This window comes from Castor canadensis, chromosome 12 (assembly GCF_047511655.1).
Source record: "Castor canadensis chromosome 12, mCasCan1.hap1v2, whole genome shotgun sequence".
NCBI classification, from domain to species: Eukaryota; Metazoa; Chordata; class Mammalia; order Rodentia; family Castoridae; genus Castor; species Castor canadensis.
The window spans coordinates 37,221,982-37,242,724 of NC_133397.1; the positions used below are offsets into that span (position 1 = coordinate 37,221,982).

The window sequence follows — 20,743 nt, forward strand, 5'->3', positions numbered from 1 at the left end:
TAAACGTAATAAACCACATTAACAGAAGCAAAGACAAAAACCACTTGATCATCTCAACAGATGGCAGAAAAAGCCTTTGATAAGATCCAACACCATTTCATGATAAAAGCTCTAAGAAAACTAGGAATAGAAGGAAAGTACCTCAACATTATAAAAGCTATATATGACAAACCTACAGCCAGCATTATACTTAACAGAGAAAAACTGAAACCATTCCCTCTAAAATTAGGAACCAGACAAGGATGCCCGCTATCTCCACTCCTATTCAACATAGTACTGGAATTCCTAGCCAGAGCAATTAGGCAAGAAGAAGGAATAAAAGGAATACAAATAGGTAAAGAAACTGTCAAAATATCCCTATTTGCATATGACATGATCCTATACCTTAAAGACCCAAAAAACTCTACTCAAAAGCTCCTAGACACCATCAATAGCTATAGCAAGGTAGCAGAATATAAAATCAACATAGAAAATCATTAGCATTTCTATACACTAACAATGAGCAAACTGAAAAAGAATGTATGAAAACAATTCCATTTACAATAGCCTCAAAAAAAAATCAAATACCTAGGTGTAAACTTAACAAAAGATGTGAATGACCTCTACAAGGAAAACTATAAACTTCTGAAGAAAGAGACTGAGGAAGACTATAGAAAGTGGAGAGATCTCCCATGCTCATGGATTGGTAGAATCAACATAGTAAAAATGTCGATACTCCCAAAAGTAATCTACATGTTTAATGCAATTCCAATCAAAATTCCAATAACATTCATTAAAGACATTGAAAAATCTACTGTGAAATTTATATGGAAACGCAAGAGGCCACGAATAGCCAAGGCAATACTCAGTCAAAAGAACAAGGCTAGAGGTATCACGATACCTGACTTCAAACTATATTACAAAGCAATAACAATAAAAACAGCATGGTACTGGCACAAAAACAGACATGAAGACCAGTGGAACAGAACAGAGGACCCAGATATGAAGCCACACAACTATAACCAACTTGTCTTTGACAAAGGAGCTAAAAATATACAATGGAGAAATAGCAGCCTCTTCAACAAAAACTGCTGGGAAAACTGGTTAGCAGTCTGCAAAAAACTGAAACTAGATCCATGTATATCACCCTATACCAAGATTAACTCAAAATGGATCAAGGATCTAAATATCAGACCACAAACTCTAAAGTTGATACAGGAAAGAGTAGGAAATACTCTGGAGTTAGTAGGTATAGGTAAAAACTTTCTCAATGGAACCCCAGCAGCACAGCAACTAAGAGATAGCATAGATAAATGGGACCTCATAAAACTAAAAAGCTTCTGTTCATCAAAAGAAATGGCCTCTAAACTGAAGAGAACACCCACAGAGTGGGAGAAAATATTTGCCAGCTACACATCAGACAAAGGACTGATAACCAGAATATATAGGGAACTTAAAAAACTAAATTCTCCCAAAACTAATGAACCAATAAAGAAATGGGCAAGTGAATTAAACAGAACTTTCTCAAAACAAGAAATTCAAATGGCCAAAAACACATGAAAAAATGCTCACCATCTCTAGCAATAAAGGAAATGCAAATTAAAACCACACTAAGATTCCACCTCATCCCTGTTAGAATAGCCATCATTAGCAACACCACCAACAACAGGTGTTGGCGAGGATGCAGGGGAAAAGGAACCCTCTTACACTGTTGGTGGGAATGTAAACTAGTACAACCACTCTGGAAAAAAAATTGGAGGCTACTTAAAAAGCTTAACATTGATCTACCATTTGATCCAGCAATACCACTCTTGGGGATATACCCAAAAGACTGTAACACAGGTTACTCGAGAGGCACCTGCACACCCATATTTATTGCGGCACTATTCACAATAGCCAAGTTATGGAAACAGCCAAGATGCCCCACCACTGACAAATGGATTAAGAAAATGTGGTATGTATACACAATGGAATTTTATGCAGCCATGAAGAAGAACGAAATGTTATCATTCGCTGGTAAATGTATGGAATTGGAGAACATCATTCTGAGTGAGGTTAGCCTGGACCAAAAGACCAAAAATCGTATGTTCTCCCTCATATGTGGACATTATATCAAGGGCAAACACAACAATGGGATTGCGAGAGCACACAAGGGAGGGATGAGGATAGGTAAGACACCTAAAAAAATTAGCTAGCATTTGTTGCCCTTAACACAGAGAAACTAAAGCAGATACCTTTTAAAAGTAACTGAGGCCAATAGGAAAAGGGGACCAGGAACTAGAGAAAAGGGTAGATCAAAAAGAACTAACCTAGAAGGTGACACACATGCACAGGAAATTAATGTGAGTCAACTTCCTGTATAGCTATCCTTATCTCAACCAGCAAAAACCCTTGTTCCTTTCTGTTATTGCTTATACTCTCTCTACAACAAAATTAGAAATAAGGGCAAAATAGTTTCTGCTGGGTATTGAGGGGGTAGGGGGGGAGAGGGAGGGGCAGAGTGGGTGGTAAGGGAGGGAGTGGGGGCAGGGGGGAGAAATGACCCAAGCCTTGTATGCACATATGAATAAAAAAATAAAATAAAAAACAAAAAACATTACGTTTACAGGAAAAAAAAAAAAGAAGCATGGATGGGGAAGCGATATAGGAAGTGGATAGATCAGACAGTTCATAGACCACCGATTCTTGTATTCTTGAGAGCCTGTTTTTCCCACCAGAGTATCAGACTGTTATTTTTTAAAATGATAAATATTCACTGCAGGCTAACAAAGCATTGGTCCTACCCAAGTACTGAGGCCACAAGGATGGTACTCAGACCAGGGAATGTGGACTTCTATGGGAAACTTGGTGCTATGCAGTCCCTCAGAGCAGGTCACCCTAGGTGAGTGGGGAGAGAATGCTGGGCTAAAGCCTTCAGTAGCTTCAGGTCCTCCCCTGACGTTCCAGGCCCCAGCCACAAGCCTTTGAGCGTAAGGGCAGGAAGGTGGGAGTATTTCTAATTGGGGTTTGGCTGATCAGAGTGCCTGGCTCTCTGGACCTTGCACCTTAAAGTATGTACTGTGTCCCAGGACCAGCAGCAATGGAACTGGGAGCTGGTTTAAAAAAAAAAAAATGCAGGATCTCAAGACCTACCTCAGACTTTGTGAGAAAGTCATCATTTTTAATCAGATCCATACATGATTCACATGCATATCTCTGAGAAGCAATGTTCGAGACAACACTTAAATTGCCATTCAAAACCCTGACACAGAAACAGTGTGTGGGCAGATGGAGGCAGTGTGGTCCAGGAGAAAGAGCCTGATAAAGAGATGGGGCTTGAGCCTCCTTCACAAATGTCAGCAGTTGTAAATAGGGTCTTATCTTGGTCAGCTGAGTAAAAATGGACAACCTGTGGGCTGCAGTTTTCCTTATGCATAAGGCCGTGAACTATATAATAAGCTTCATGGTTCTTTCTTGATCTAAAATTCCAGGCCTACAAGTCTACTAGAGAAGACTGTTTTGTTGCCCTCTTTACACTGAAGTAGTGGTTTTTAAATAAACAGTTGCAGTGTTTGATATAGTTTGGCATATGTCAGGGCTCAAAAAACAGTTATTGAATGAAGTGACCCAGGTACAGTCTATTCTATGTAAGTCTTGCCTCAAAAAAAAAAAAAAAAAAAGTGCTATGAGCTTCCAAAACAACCAACCATACCAGAGTTATCAGGGTTAAACTGTACTTTTGAGGGCAAAGGACATAACTTAAAATATCTAAATCAGATATTCTCGGCATGGAGCATGGCATTGGTAGGCTTAAAAATGTCTCCAGGTGATTCTACCTTGCAGCCTTGAGCATCAGGAACCACTGCCTGGAGTAAACACTTACTATCAGCCAACATGGTACTTTACAAATAAATGTCACCCAGAGTCACTTGTAAGTGGCAAGGCAGGGATATGGTGAAGTGCGGAGAACAGGCACCTTCAAGAGAGATGACCACTACTTAGCTCTGGCCCATTGTGGCCAGGTGGGAATATGGGCCTGGTATCGCCAGATGTTCTAGTTTTTTCTTTTTTTTTTTAAAGATAGAAATCTTGATATACTGTGAAATTTCCAGATCTTTAAATGCTAGAAAGTAATTAAAAACAACAACAATCCAACCCCCCCCCCAAAACACAAAACATGTCATTGACCAATATGATCTGAACATACTGTCAGTTTGCCCCCTCAGGCTGAGAGGCACAGTATGCCCAGGCCTGGGAAACACCCCATGGAAAGCTCAAAGGAAGTTACCTTATTAAGCAGATATAATAAAAGGCTAATGCACAACAGTTACTGTGGTACAGTGTAGGAAGTAAAAGTTGAAAACATATCTATACTTGTTTGACTTATCTATGAACTCAGGCCAAAATAAACTGGGTGTCTTATACATAGGGTTTTTGTCTCTAAGGAAAAGTTGACTTTCATATTACACTAAGAGGGCTCTGAGAAGAGATCATGAATAATATATATCAATCCCCTCATACAGAGCTTGGCACAAAACAGGCATTCAAAAAGCAACAGTTCCCTTACTCTAATTAAAAAAAAAAACTTAGTTAATCTCCCATGTACCATTGGTAGAAAGATGAAATGAAATTTCCCTTCTGGAAGACAATCTGGCAGTGATTATCAAGACCTTTAAGCATTTTCTCCCAATAAACTGATCTCCTAATTTATTCCACCTCTGGAAATCAAACCTAAGAGCCATATCCAAAATCCCCCTGCCCATACACACACACACATACACACACACGTACATATGCACAAAGACTTTCAATGGAATATTATTTATGACACTAAAAAATGGGAAACAAATTGGTGGCCAGCAATGGAGTAATGGTTAGGTAAACTTAATGACTGAGTATACAAGTGACAAAAAGTTTGCTGTCTTTAACAAATAATGTTTTTAAAGATTTTTTTTCTTAATTTGGAAACAGGCAAAATATTTTATTTTTTAGACATACACAGATGGCAAAGCTATCACAAACAGTCAAAACATTGATAACCTTGAAGGAATGACAGGGTATAGAAAGTTCTTTGTTTTAAATATTTGTCATTAAAACTTAATTTAATTGTAAAATTCACCATCTTAATGCCAGGACCCCTTTCATCTTGTAAAGCTAAAACTCCAGGCCCATTAAACAGCAGCTCCTATTCTCTCCAGCAACTACCATTCTATTTCGTGTCTCTAGAAATGTGACTACTTTAGGTACTTCTATAAGTGGAGCGAGACAGTATTTTCTTTTTGTGACTGGCTTATATCATTTAGCATAATGTTCTCAAAGCTGATCCATGTTGTAGCACATGTGAGACTACCCTTCCTGGCTGGAGATGTAGCTCAGTGAGGGAACACTTACCTAGCATGCACAATGTGACAGGGGAAAAGAATTTCCTTCCTTTTTACAGTCTGAATAATGTGTCATTACAAGTATATACCTTATTTTTCTTATTTACTCATTATTCATCAATGAACACTTGAGTAGTTTCTATGTTTCAACTACTGTGAATAACGCTGCTATGAGCATGGTTATACAAATATTCTTGAAGTCTCTGCTTTCATTTTTTGTCTTTTTGATGGGTATGTGCCCAGAAGTGGAATTGCAAGATTATATGGTAATTCTTTTCAATTTTTTTTTAGAAACTACCATACTATTTTCCATAGCACCTGTACCATGAAGTTTTTAATGACAGTAATTTTCTATGATTAGCACACCCTACACTGGCAATCAAGAAAAAAATGAAAAAGGTTTAGTAGGAAACATGTTTCTTTCTAGTCATCACATTATCTGTTGCAGTTTAGTCTGAATAGTACATTTAGTTCACTAAACTTACTAAAAGGAATGCACAATACACATGTACTCTTTTTTATTTTTTATAACTGAATGAAGACACTAGATAACCAAATTCATTTCTGAAAAACATTAAGCCCAAACATAATAATAATTCCAACTTTCAACCAAAGATTAACCAAACTAAGTTAATCTTTTTCTCTTGTTAGGCCTACTCAACAAGGCTTTTAAAAGCCATTCCTATTCAGGCAGGGCTTCTGATTGGTTTGGGTCAGCCGAGGTGGAATCGGCAAATGCCAAGGGCATAGACGGGGCTACTCTCAGGAACTTAGCTGGATCCTCTTTTCATGGTGCTTCCCGCCAGCCTTCATAGGTTAGTGGCTCACACCTATTCTCCTGTGATTCCTGGCCTGGGCCAGCTTAGTTTTCTTTTGGTAATTGATAAACTGCCATAGCATCATGACGAGAGTGACACTGAACTGAACTGAGGGAGGGAGGGATGAAGGAAAAAGGGGAAAGGAAGGAACTTGAAGGAGTAATGAGCTGATTTCCATAAAGGCTTTGACATCTTGGAATGAAAAGCAGCCTCTAAGATGAAGGCCAGTCCTTTACATGTTGCCAGCTGGCTATTCATCACCAAAAATTCCCCAACAAATCCATGGCTATTGCTCAACTACCTCATATAAATCCTTATTAATCTTGTAAAGATAAATCACAAATATATGACAAAAGTCTTTATGAGTCCCCAATTTCAGAGTCAAAATTTAAAAACTGAATTAGTTATCCTATGGCTCCAATGAATTTTTTAAAAAACCTTCTTTGGGAACCAAAAGACAAGTAAATGATACATCCACTAAAATTTTTGTCAACTGGATGAACTAAAATTTTTTAGTCAACTGGATGAACTTAGCCTAATGAACAAATAAATTATAGAAGGAAAAAGGTGTTGGCGCTAAAATTTAAACCATTTTATTTTTGCTATAACATTAACTTTTCATAGTTTATTACCAGGGACATAAAGAAGTTTCTTCAGCAGTCAAATCCGGAATACTCTGCACTGTAACATCTTCACTGGAAAAGCGGAAGAGAAAGTGAAGACAGGTCTGTTTTGAGAGGGGACCACTAGTACCCTGAGTAGGTTCATCTGAGCATAGAGTTAATTGCTATACAAACACCTCCCAGAGCAAAAAACCCTCAGGGACAAGGCAGGCATGGGGCAGGCTGAGACTTCCTCATTTATACCCAGTTTTATAACTTCCTATTCAGGATCTTCAGGGTTATGCTGTCAATGATGTGGAGAATACAGAAAGAGTGATACAAAGCTTTGGAATGCACTGTGCTTTGGCAGCATGTTTTCCTTCCAAACTCTTCTAGACTCTGGACACATCCTGATTTAATACTTGCAAAAGTATTCTGGGGAGCAAGAGGAAGCCTGGTTTAGGAACCATCCACAGACCACCTACCAAGTGGAAAGTTCACATGTAGATAATAGAGAAATGACTGTACTAGAAACAGAAAAGTGGCTTTCAGGACTCAGGGCAAGGAAAAATAGAAACCCAGTGAATTATGCCTGTATTTTCTAGGGCTGGAAATCAGGGAGAAAAATCAGAGAAAGGGGCAGGGATGATGATGATGATGATGAAATGTCTGATTATAGAATAATAGGGAGCACAGGCCAGGAGGGCTTCTCCAGTTGAAGAGGAGGCTGAGGCAGCTTTGCCAGCCATCTTCAGGGACTATACAACAGGAAGAGCCATCAATGGTTGGTGTGTCATTCCATCTTCTCCATTCCACCCAATAAGAAGGACGCATAAAGCAGTTGGGTAATGACTTTCTACCAACCCGCAAAGGAGCAGCAAGCTTAGGGGCAGAAACTCCTTCCTTCAGCACTTTAAGAACTGGAGTTAGGATTCTTAGGAAGTCTTGTATGGAAGCAGATTTTCAAAGGATGATTTCTGGACAGCCCTGACATCCTGATGCCCAGAAATAGCTGGAGGACCTGACCTGTTCATTGGTAAAAAGCTTGAAGTACTAAGTTCCTGTTCTCCCAGGAAATGTGTCTTGGAAAGGCTAAGTGCCTTTCCAAGGTGAATGGTACTAGGTTTAGGGAAAGAGTTTATGGTTAAGCAACAACTCCTACCTTCTAAATAAAATGGAAGAAAGAAAAATTAGATTATAAATGAGAGGCTAACCATAACTTTATTGGCATTTCTGCTTTATTGGCATTTCAGACATTATATTTCCTCCTCGATATCCCTGTCCAAAATTAAAAACACTGAAACAGCCATGGGAACACTGTCCCTACCCGCCTCCCCATGTGGCAGGCTGTTGGCCCTTGGCTCCCCTTCATCAAAAGGTTTCCTTAAGAGCTTTCACTGTGGCCTCTGCATATTTCCTCATTCTCCTGTGCCACATGGGGAGCTACCTTTATTATAGTTCTCCAAATTTACCATGCCTTTTATACTGCCATGTATTCTATTACCTAAGTCTGAGATTCTCTCTGCCTTGGTCATTTGGCAAAACTCTACTCCTCTCTCTCTCTCTCTCTCTCTTTGGTGGCACTAGAACTCAGGGCTTTGCACTTGCAAAGCAGGTGCTCATAAAGTAGGCACTCTACCACTTGACCCACACCTCCAGTCCTTTTTGCTCTGGTTATTTTGGAGATAGGGTCTTAAGAACTATTTGCCTGGGCTGGCCTGGAATGACAGTCCTTCTAATCCCAGTCTCCTAAGTCGCTAGAATTACAGGTGTGAGCCATGGTGCCCAGCTCTAATCATCTCGATGGCTGGTTCAGTGTCAGCCCTCCCTATCGCCTCCTCTGGGCTCCTCCTGAATCACATACACTTGTTATTATACTTAGCATAAGGAATGAAAATTTTCTGCTTATACATCTTTCTCAGCTCCTGGAAGCCAAGACTAGTTCTTGTCTATCTGTGCACTCCCACCTCTCTCAACATAAAAGCTGGTATGTAGCCTTTGCTCAACAATTAATTTTTGAATTAAACTCATTTGTGGGCCTCACACTGCCCATGACTTGACTTGCCATGTAAGATAGGAAGCATAACAAAAGCACATGTTTTACAAATTAAAGAGAGGCACTACATTAGACAACCAACTAATCACCAACTAATAATCAGATGCAGCATACTATGGCATGGGATGTGGTAAGATAGCAAAGGGGCCTCTTCTGGACCTTCTCTGCTGAAACATATAGAATACATGCAGTGGGTCCTTGCAGTGGCATTGTCCTATCAGCACTAGCGACTTCAACACAGATTTTTTAATACAATGTTACAGAGGATACTCTATGAATCATTAAATGGAAAATTCTTTTTATTCTATCAACTTTCATATTCTAAGTTCCAGAATGAACAATCAAAAGGATGAAAAAAACAAGTATTCACTCTTGTTTGCTGTCTTTATTCAAGCTACCCTAATACCCACCTAAAAAAGGGCAACTTCTAGCTCCTCTTTCTATTCACGCCCTATCTGTCCCTCAGTGCCTGCTCAAGCTGGACGCCAATCTCTAATCTCTGAGCTGTCATGGCACCTAAGAGTTTGTACCACAGAGTTAATTACTGTAATTGTTATAATATCTGACATGGAGCACAAAGCCAGTATTAATAAAAGCTCATTGAGTGGTGTGCAGATAAAAAGTCTTATTACATGCCCCCGTTACTCAGCAGTTTTAGAAAAATTGTCAAGAGAGTATTTTTTCTTTACCACAACCCAAAGTTCTAAAAGGATAAATACTCCAGTAAGTTTAGAACACTCATGCCAATGACTTTTAAAAACCCACAACTGGAAACAGTAATTCTTCAATGTATTGCTAACCCCTGATACCTCCTTGCTCACGTGGGGTTTTAACATACCTCTTGGCCAGCCATAGTTTGGCTTTGGTACAAACAGTGATGTCAGTCAGCTCCTGTTGAAAGTCTGAATTCGTTCTGTGTTTGTAGTCTGTGAAGGCTTGTAACAAATGAAAAACCTAAACCCAAAAGAAAAAGTAACATCCTGTTGTGAAAGTGTATTTAAGTGCTCAGATTCTCTCTTTTAGTTTTCCTCAAAATATTTCAAAGAAAACAGACACCTGTACAATATGGCTCTGGTCTCTGCAGAAAAACATGTAGGTTCTGGAGGATATAACAGTGGTGAGAAACCTTTGGCTTCCGTCTATATCTGTGCTCTGGGTCCCTCCCATAATTCTCAAAATTGGAGACTACTCTGTAACCACTCATTTGCTACAAGAGCTTATTAGTTAGAAACAATCTATAAATTGATTTCAGCAAAGAAATGCAAACACCTTTATGTTAGCAGTCTCACATGAAAGTAAAAATGTGCCTTTTAAAGTCAAAGTCTTTGTATAGGGAAAAATAGTCTGAGAGTCTACAATGGATTGCACACCTGGATTCATCAGAACAGTGTTGGTTAAAGGTGCAGACACATCAATGCTTGCCTTTGCAAACAGTGGGTAGTGATGTTTGTAGCTTAGATTTTTCAGCAGACCTTCTGTTAGAGGTCAAGGGTGGAGGCAGCATTACGTACCACCAGCACTAAACAGACCACAGCAGATTCTGTTGTTTCTCTAGCACCTGTGTTTAGGATGGCCACTGTTTAGCAGGCCAAGTTTGAATGTGTGTGCTGGATCCACACTCAGCATTGACATGTGCAATCCCTCTGTGAGGAGAATGAAGGAGAATGAGGGACAAATGAGACCCTTTGACTGTAACTCATGCCAGGAAGAAAAACATGTCACAGGAATCCTAAAGTCTTGAAGGATTCTTCTCTCATCTAAATCAGGGAAAGATGTGGGTAGAGGAAGGAAAATACAGCTCATCATAAAAGAACTTTTAAGTCTATTTTAACAATATTTGCTTGCTTTCCCTACTATCACCTTCACTTGAGCTGCATGATTCTTTCCATGTAACCAGATTCAACCTTTTCTTTTTTTTTTTTTCCAGCCTTCTCTTCTCTTTCTCACCTGTCAACAAGGGACCGGGCTCACAGTAGTGAAATAACTGAGTTGCGTATAGAAGGGTGTAATTAGAAGAAGTAAGAGGCCAAGATAAAATAGATTCAGTCATCAGACCTTAAATAGGTAAGCCAGCAGGTTTTCCTGGGACAGAAATCTGTAATTACCACTCACAAATACATGCCAAACACCTTCTGTTTAAATCAAGATAAATTTCCATTACTTTGATATGTGTTTGTACTTCTTTTTTCTAAACAGAAATAACTGTACAGGAGAATGTGCACAGTCCTGATGTGGACACGGGAAAAGCTTCCTCTAAAAGAGAATTTGTTATTTCAGAAGCAACAGATCAAATGTTGCTCCTTCACCACACCCCTGCAGAGACCCAAACTGCCTGGCATGGAGTCTGCAGAACTGGGTCTGGCTGGGGCTTCTGTTCCTATGTGGTGACTACCAGAGGGAAAAATATCTCCCTCGGCTCAATTCCACTGTCCTGAAAGAGCTGGCAAAATCACTAGGCCTTGCTTTCTTTTCTCCACAGCTGCACAAAACTAACCACCAGGGCTTTCATGGTGTCACAGGATCATAATTAATCAGCAGACACCAGAAAAATACATGATTTTGTAATTTACTTGTAAAGAAAACTGTGAGATTTTCAAATGCTTCTTATTTCAATCACTTCAAAAATAACTCTTGATGGATGTTTAAACTTAGTCCTGTATTTGCTCACCTTGCTTGGCAAAAACAAGACTGTTTTTGAAACGCTTGGTAGCTCTGGTTTATGAAAATCAGCCTACAGGTCCATCAATTCTGTCACCTGGGGCACAAACCAGACAATTGTGATCCTGGTTATTCACCAGGAACGGAGAATGATCTGTTTACATGGGACAAATGGAGAGAGAGGTGCACTTAGAACAGCCTGATGGAAAAAAGCAAATTCAAGACACAGAACACTATAAATGAAGCACGGAGTCAGAGAATTAGAAGAAAAATGAAGCAGAGAAGGAAAGGGTGGAGAGAAGACAGAGGAAAGAGGGAGGAGAGTAAGTTTGTACACAAATTTATGAAATAGATTAGTTCTTTGAGATATTTTTCTGTAAGAAAATTAATGAAACTATTTGAATACACAACCACCCTCACATGACATTTAGAGTGTTGAAAAGAAAAAAAAGAGATAATCCTTTGGTGTGAGGTCCAGGCATAAGGCCAGGCCTCTGGATCTATGATCCACGCTTAGGGTCAGGTGCTCCAGGCAGCTCACGGGAAGGGTCATTAGTCTATTAGCTGTTAATGTTGGCAGAGGCAAGGTGACTCCTCTCCTTTCCCCCTGCCTAAAGTTCTGATCCAGAAGAACTTGTGGGCTAAGAACATGGTTGGACCCAGGTCTAATATAATTTGCAAACAGCCTGAACCAAGCACAGATAGTTCAAAGGCCCCAGACTCCAGGAGGAGGAGAATTAACTGAATACACATAGAACTCTGAGAAGTTTAGTGTCACTTTAGATATCTCAAATGTATAACAGTATTCAAACATTCAGTCAACAAATATTTATGAAGCAGCTATTATTACCAGGCACAGTCCTAGGGGCTGCTGCAAGGACCAAACAGTCCCTATTCTCCTGCAGCTTAAACAACAGTCCCAGAAAAGTGGAAAATCCACAGCTTCCTTGGCATTGTGGTACAGGATGGATCACCTGTACCACTGCATTGCCATAACTGACCTTGCTGTGCCTGACCTCACCCTCACAAGTCTGGAACACAGTAGGAACTCAACGAGCATTTATAAGGAACTGACACTGGTATTTGGTGTCTCTTCCTATATCAACTACTTCAGGACGCATTCCTGTGGGTTGAGTTCAGTTACCAATTTCTATGTTCACAGTGAAGAGACAGTGCTGAAAAACACTGTGCTCCTCACTCCAGCAGACTCCTAATCTGATGGGGGCGGCAGGCGGCAAGGCTAGATTAGTTGTGAGAATTCAGCCACATGGTAAAGTGTGAAAGGACACTGTCTTTAGAGCCAGACAGATATGAATGTAAACCAATGACTAGCTGTGGGCTTTGGCAATTTATTTAATCTCTGTTTCCCCACGGTAATGGAGCAAATAGTAGTCCCTGCTTATCTATGGGACATATGTTTCAAGACCCCCCAGTGGCTGCCTGAAATGGCACATAGTATCAAGCCTTATATATACTATGTTTTCCCTATGATAAAGTGTAAGTTATAAATTAGTCACAATAAGAGATATAACTAATAGTAGAATATAACATAATTATATACTGTAATAAAAGTTATTAAAAACCTAGGAATTATTTATTTCTGAAATTTTCCATTTAATAGTTTAAGACTGCAGTTGATTGTAGACAAATGAAATTGTGGAAATAGAAATCATGAATGGGGGTGCTACTGAATAATAATGTTTATCTTTTGTGATTGTAGAGAGATTTACAAGAATATATATGCCATTGTCACACTCTAGACCCCTGCTAAAAATGTAGGTTCTCTTCCGTGTTGCTATTCCCTTCCTTCCAGCCCCATTCCAAAAATAAGCAGTCAGAGAAGGCTTTGCAGAAAGATTGATACTTACTTTTGGCCTTAAGAAGAATCTTGCCAGAATCAAGCAAAAGTAGAAAAGCAGGGGAAACTGAATTTAAAAAAGATCTTAAAGGGTATTAAAATATTGGTATTTGAACATTAGTATAAACTATGGGCTTTAGTTAATAATTATGGGTTAATATTGGTTCCTTACTATAACAAATGAACCACAGTGAAGATATTAATAGTAGAAGAAAAGTGTGCATATAGAGGAGGAATATAAGGGAACTCTCTGTACTACCAATTCAGTATTTCTATAAATCTAAAATTATTCTTAAAAATAGCCTGCTAGTTAAAAAATATAGGTACTACTCAGGGAACAGCAAAATCCCCTGACAAAAGCACAGCCAGAGTGAGCACAGGGTGATGGGGTTAGACTTAAAACGATCGTAAAGGCACACTGATGGAATGGGCCCTGTCCTGTGGTAGTAGAGACATCTTTAGAGAGAGAAATTCATGGATGGGAGCTGTCACTTGGAGAAAGAAGCCACAAGAGATGAGGTTGGAGGTGTAGGACCACAGGAGAAGTCTAGACATAAGGTAGAGAGTATTGAAATCAGAGCCTGTAGGTCAAGAGAGTCTACCCAGGCTTTACTTGGCCCATGCAGTACTTTTAAAACAACATTTATGAATTGTTTTAAAATTATCACCCTAAATCATCAACATTTCCAAATCCTTTTGAAAAGTCAGAAGATCCAGTCATATCTGGCCCTGAGATCAGAGGTGTACTCTCTGGTCCCCCACTGTTGCCTGGTACTTTGGTTGCAAAGATGGAGAATCAATGCCATTCATCACTGCTCATATGCTTTTTTCTTTTAACTTTTGGAAACCCAATAAGAAAATGAAATATTTACTAAGCCCAATCTCTATCAAAAGTTTGAATGCAAAGGATGGACAGAGAGGGTCATGAGTTTACACTCTTCGCCTCAGTTCACTTATCTTCCTGGCTAAGGCAGGACTCTGACTTTGTGACTCCTCCTACCCCACTCCATCTAAACACCATAGCAGTAGGATGAAGAGGAAAGGATACATTTAAGACACCTTGTGGAGCTGCAGACATAGGGCTTGGTAACTGCTGTAGACATGGAGTTGAGCATCAATAAAGAAATGCATAATTTGGGCCCCCGGTGAATGAGGGGCATCTTTCATGACCAAGATCATAAGAGAATCCCACAACAGCTCTGACAATGAGGGAGGGGGATTTAATGAATCTGGAGTTAAATGAAATGTGAGTTGGGAACATCTATGTGTTTACTTTAGTTGGATAATAATGGTGAAAAATAGGAATTCTTTTGAGATGAAAGAAAACTTTATTAATAATCACACAGGGACAGACAGAGGACAGATGGTTACCCCGAGCTATAGCAGGTTCCTTAGAGAAGGGTTAGAGGTAGTCTAAGGGCTTGGGGAGGGGGAAGAAAGCTTTGTTGCCTTAAGACAGTTATTCTCCAGTCACATGCACACAAGCCAACCAAGGGCAATCAACAGCATCACCCACGACTATCACAGGATGGGATGGTCAGCCCTGCCCTGGATAGGGCTGTGGAGAACAGCGACTGCCCTGCAAGAGGGGCATGAGACTGTGCTGGATTTCTTGTCCCTAAGATGCAAGCCTTACTGAAACTCCCCTTGAAAAACCTGGAAGCAGTTATCATGTGCCCCACCTCAGCCTACTCTGAACAGAGAGACTGGTGGTGGGGTGGGGGTGGGGTGTCAGGAATCTGTGCAAAGCATGGGGTCCATTTGGGTAGCTCAGAATCATAAAAGTGACTTCACAGAGCAAATGTAAGGCTCTTTGAATAAATGCCATGGGGCCTAAAAAGAGTCATAAGCAGCTCCCTGAAAAAACTCACAGTGCACTAGTAAAATATGTTTGGTTTATGCTGCTGGACTAAAATAGGGACTTGTGTTAGACAAAATCAAGATGATATATGATTGTTTGGGAATGCAATGCTGAGATGGGTTTTCCTCTTCACTAAACATGGCTTCCAGGCAAGTTTTTCCCATATAAAACCAACAGCAGTTGACTCCAGAAATCAGCAGTATCCAGCAATAACAGGACAGGGTTAGACAGTGCATGAAAAAGGCCATTTGCAGTAAGAAAAAGAGATGCTCATTTCAAAGGTCAGATAAAAATGGGGTGAATGTATCAAAATCATGAACAATCTCAAAATCTGAAGATCAACAAATCTACTCACATTTGCAACTGGATTTTCTTAAAAACAAATTAGATCTTTTTCCTTAGCAGCATGCAGTCAGTGGGTGAACACTTCTGACCCTATCATGTTGAGCCTGGTATAAAATTTCTGTATCTGCCATTCTGCTTCTTCTCCCCACATTGCTGCAAGTCCCCTGCTAAATCAGTGCTGCATTTTTCCAAGCTCAGTGTTTACCCAGGATTTTATTTCGGTTGGTAAAACATCTGTATTTTTTCAGGGCCTTAAATAAATGATCTATGCCGGGAATGTACAGTATAGGGTGATGTCAGGTCTTTTTTTTTTTTTTTTTTTTTTTCTCAACTCACTGAGCAGAACAGGCAAACATTGTTTCAGCCTGTAGCTGGGAATGTGAATATTTATCCTGTCGACTTAATTTATACAAACAGAAATAAAGGCAGACAAGGCAAGCAGGCAGGCAGAAGTATTTTATGGCTTTATGTCAGACTAGAAAGAGTGAGGACAAAGGCGGATGGCTGAGGGAGGAATCTAAACTGTGTAATTCACAGAAACATGCCTCATCACATAATTGCTAGGAAGTAGATACAGCAAAAATTATTTATAAGGGAGACTGTGTTTGTATGTATATGGGGGATGGAATGGGAATGCAAGGAAGAAAACATCTCTACCTTCTGTTATTTCTAAACATTACACTGAGAGTTGGGACTTGTTTTCTGCTTTAGGGTTATTTAACTGGAACCCCAAGTAGACTACAGTTTCTCAAGTGTACCCCTCTTGCGGCTGACTCCCAAAGCAGGGCATTGGGCTTACTGGGCACGTGTACTTTACTGTCATCTGAACAGAAAACTCAACGAACTTTTTTATTGACAGCCCACTTGTTACCAGCCATGGAGGTTAATATGGAGTAGAGACAGGACCTTAAAATGTCTGAGCTCCTCAGCCGTCAATCCCTAGGAGGGCTTAGTGGGCATGTGCCACCCATATGGGACCCTATGATAGAGGGCAGGACAGAAAGCATTTCAAGTGGTTGCACCCCCAAACCTCAATTTGTTTACCAGATGAAAACATGCCCTTAAAAAGCTCTTACTAAGTTCCCTAAAGGCGGCACTACTGTGCTGTCATTGCTTCCAGGAAGAGGACACTAATTACAGGTGTTAATTACTTGACTCTAACTTGGAGAAGAAAATCACAAGAAATAGGTCATGAATATCTTTAATAACTAAAGCATAGAAAAACATCAAGTTAGTGGGTGCTGGAAATTCAGTTTTGTGTCTCAAACCAATCCCCCCCCTTTTCTAGAACATTCTCACTATTGTATTCAGGAGCCAAAAGTTCTTACACCTAGATAATGAATGCAACAACTGGCTGATCTTTCCTTCTAAAACTTATTTATACATGATTGTCAGAAGTTCTCTTAAAGCCAAGCTCTGGGGGTATCATTTCCAAGACTTTCAACCTCTTCAAGAGTCTACTGGGCACTAAAAGCTCAGCCTACTGTTCTAACTGTACTTCCTACTTCCTCCACTTCATAAACCTATTCTGTGGCCATAAGGAATGATTTCCCATTCCTGACAACTTAAACACTTTTCTGCCCAGGATGTTCTCCCATTTCTCCTTCTACTCTCACCAACTGAGCCTACTGAAATCACATACTGTAAAGCCAACTTAAACAGCATCTCCCCCATAAAACTTTTCTTGGCTTGAATCCATTGTCCTCATCTCACAATAAGACTCTTTTCCTCCTCAGTGTCCCAATAGCTCATTTAATTGGATTTTTTAAAATGTTTTTTCTTTTTGGGCACTGCTAGGGATTATACCCAAAGTCTCACACATACTAAACAAGTGCTTTGCCACTGAGCCATATCATCAGTCCTTAAAACATTTTTAACCCTATGATCATGGTTATCAATCTACAATCTTTCCTAAAATAAGGAAAAGAAAGCTCTTTGAAGCAAAGGACTGTGCCATGTTCTTCTCCATAACCCTCTGAGGCCCCAAGGACAAGGTCTTTGTCTGGAGGAGAGGACTCAATAAATAGAGGGACTTACTGATTTGGAATTCTAGCACACTCCCTTACTAGGGGTGGCAAGAGTAGGATTTGCATTTGCTAAAGCAGTTGGGATACTAAATGCCATCTCCCTAAACACTCTCCACACAAAGAGCTTGGGGGAAAATAGACAGTGTTACCAAGAGAGTAAATGTACATTTGTCTTGGGTCATCTTGGGCTTGGCATTCTAAGTTTTATAATGTAATTAGGAGTCTGGCCCCAGAAGTATCAAGGGCCCTGGGAAAGGGCAAGGTTTAAAAAGAGATGTCAAAAGTAGTCAATCTTAGGGTCAGGTGTGGCGGCCATGTCTGTAATCCTAGGGTAGCAGAGATGGAAGGATTGAAGTCTGAGTCCAGCACCTGGGCAAAAAGCACTCTATCTGAAAAATAAGCTAAAAGCAAAAAAGGGCTGAGGCTCAAGTGGTAGAGCACTTGCCTACAAAGTACAAGAGTCTGAGTTCAATCTCCAAGTGCTGCTAAAAAAAAAAAAATAGTAGTCAATCTCTACCCCCCACCAAAAAAAAAAAAAAAACCCCAGAAAGGGAGTGGGGTATGGTGGTACATGCCTGTAATCCTAGCACCTGGGAGGCCAAGACAAGAGAATTGTGAATTCTAGGTCAGCCTGGCTACCTAGTGAGACCCTGTCTCACACCTTCCACTCCCAAACAAAACAAAACAAAACAAAACAGAGGCTTTCATGTAAAGAATTTAAAATTTGCTAAATACTGACAAGGTATGTTTTCTAGCTAAAGAGTTCATAACTTTCATTTTGGAGAAGCTGTGTATAAATTTCTTTAAATTACAAATAATTTATTTGCTAAATAAGTCTGTTTAAATTCCTTAGGAGAACCTTTATCTTTTCTGTGTAACTGGATTTTTAACTGCTGAGTTTCTTTAAAGACAGTACAGAGATCAGTAAGGAACTCTTTGATGTAGCAAAACTCATTAATGAAAAATACAAATAATTTTTTCTGTCAAGGTACAGTTAATTTTAAAGCAATACAGGAGGGAGGAAGCTGGTAGTGGCATAAATGAAACAAAATCAGTCAAGAATTGATCACTGTTGAAGTTGAGTGATGGAAACACAGGGATTATACAGCTTGTGTATATTTAAATTCTTCTATGAAGAAGAACGAAATGCTATCATTCGCTGGTAAATGGATGGAATTGGAGAACATCATTCTGAGTGAGGTTAGCCCGGCTCAAAAAACCAAAAATCGTATGTTCTTCCTCATATGTGGACATTAGATCAAGGGCAAACACAACAAGGGGATTGGACTATGAGCACATGATAAAAGCGAGAGCACACAAGGGAGGGGTGAGGATAGGTAAGACACCTAAAAAACTAGCTAGCATTTGTTGCCCTTAACGCAGAGAAACTAAAGCAGATACCTTAAAGCAACTGAGGCCAATAGGAAAAGGGGAACAGGTACTAGAGAAAAGGTTAGATCAAAAAGAATTAACCTAGAAGGTAACACCCATGCACAGGAAATCAATGTGAGTCAATGCCCTGTATAGCTCTCCTTATCTCAACCAGCAAAAACCCTTGTTCCTTCCTATTATTGCTTATACTCTCTCTACAACAAAATTAGAAATAAGGGCAAAATAGTTTCTGCTGGGTATTGAGGGGGGGAGAGGGAGGGGGCGGAGTGGGTGGTAAGGGAGGGGGTGGGGGCAGGGGGGAGAAATGAACCAAGCCTTGTATACACATATGAATAATAAAAGAAAAATGAAAAAAAAATTCTTCTATGATACAAAGTTTAAAATACTTAGAGGAAAACAGGAAAGAGAAAACAGCCAGATGTATAGGCTACACTGATGAAATAAACAGAAGATCTTATGATATAGTGCAAGAAATAAGATATGAACACAAGTGATTGAAGCTCAAGGTAAAAACACTAAATGCTATAAAAAAGAGAATGGAACGACCAGGAATAAACTTGTTGGAAATTTTGTATGCGGAAATTGAGCAGAGGATAAAAATGACATTTAAACAGTAGAGAAATGACTGATTTATTCTATGGATAGTATTAAAACAACCTACCAGTCCTTTGGGAAAAATATAGTTAGATTCCTACCTAACACCTTCCACTGAGATGAAGTCCAGACAGAGAAAAGAATCCAATTAAAAAAGAAATTAGAAAAAAATTGGAAAGTCTTTTACAATCTTTAGGTAAAAAAATTTTTTTGAAGAATGAAGAAGCCATGAATGGACAAAAAAAAAAAAAAAGGAAGAAGAAGAAAGAAAGAAAGGAGGAGGAGGAGGAGGAGGACGAGGACTTTTAGAACTTTTAGAACTTTTGTATAGCAAAAAGTATCAATAGTATTCAAAAGTAAAGACAAAGCTGGGGTAAAATATTTGCTCATCCCTCTCTCAATAACAGAAATAAAAGTAGCTGAATTAAATATGGCAGGAATTCCCAAACTTTCTCAATTCACAGCACTTTCAGTACTTCAGTAATGTTTTCATGGTGCCCGCTAAGCCAAAGGAAATAACTGATAGTTCCAAATTATTAAGTAGGTAGGTTCAAACAACCCATTAAGTATGTGTGCCCTAACAACTTAGTGGCTGTCTGAAAAAATAACACATAAGTTGAAAGAATGTCTGTGTATTACTTCATTCTTAAATAGCCACAACACACTACTGGCATGCATGTGCCTATTAGATACTTCATAACTTCTCAAGCCTTAGAATTACTGGATGCCACCACTCTCATTCCTATTCCATGTTAATTTCTTATGATACTTGATTTTGAGCACAGCAACTACCAGATACTCAATTTTGCAGAGACAATATTATCAAAAAGAATGTAGTATGTTGACAACAATAAGTTACTTTGAGCCAGTAGTTCACATAATGTCTGACAGATGGCAAGTGTCACTGTGTTTCTCCACAAAATTTAAAATATCCCATGCCTTGGCAGATACTTTGGAAACTGCAAACATTTAACAAAGAATATAAACAAACAATTCACAAATGAAATACAAATAACCAGTAAACATGAGAGAATGTTTGATTTCATTATCGTTTAAAGAAGTACAATATTTTTAAACATAAGAATTTGGCACAGAATTTTTTTGAAAAGGTAAGATTGAATTGATAACTGGGTAAGAAAATGAACTCTAATTCATCACTGATGGGAATAAAAATTGAAAATTGTCCTAACTGT

The 20,743-nt window shown here is 39.3% G+C and overlaps 1 protein-coding gene across 9 annotated transcripts in view; it reads right to left on the reverse strand.

The window, feature by feature from the left end:
• The window catches only part of Thada (THADA armadillo repeat containing), a 321,031-nt gene that overhangs the window by 90,121 nt on the left and 210,167 nt on the right, over window positions 1–20,743 (reverse strand). For all 9 annotated transcript variants that reach the window (XR_012439673.1, XM_074049587.1, XM_074049582.1 and 6 more), the window contains one exon: window positions 9,654–9,769. Coding sequence is in view for 8 of the 9 variants with exons in the window: in XM_074049587.1 (XP_073905688.1) it covers window positions 9,654–9,769 (116 nt within the window). In the remaining variant the exon portion in view is untranslated. The remainder of the gene's footprint in view (window positions 1–9,653; window positions 9,770–20,743) is intronic.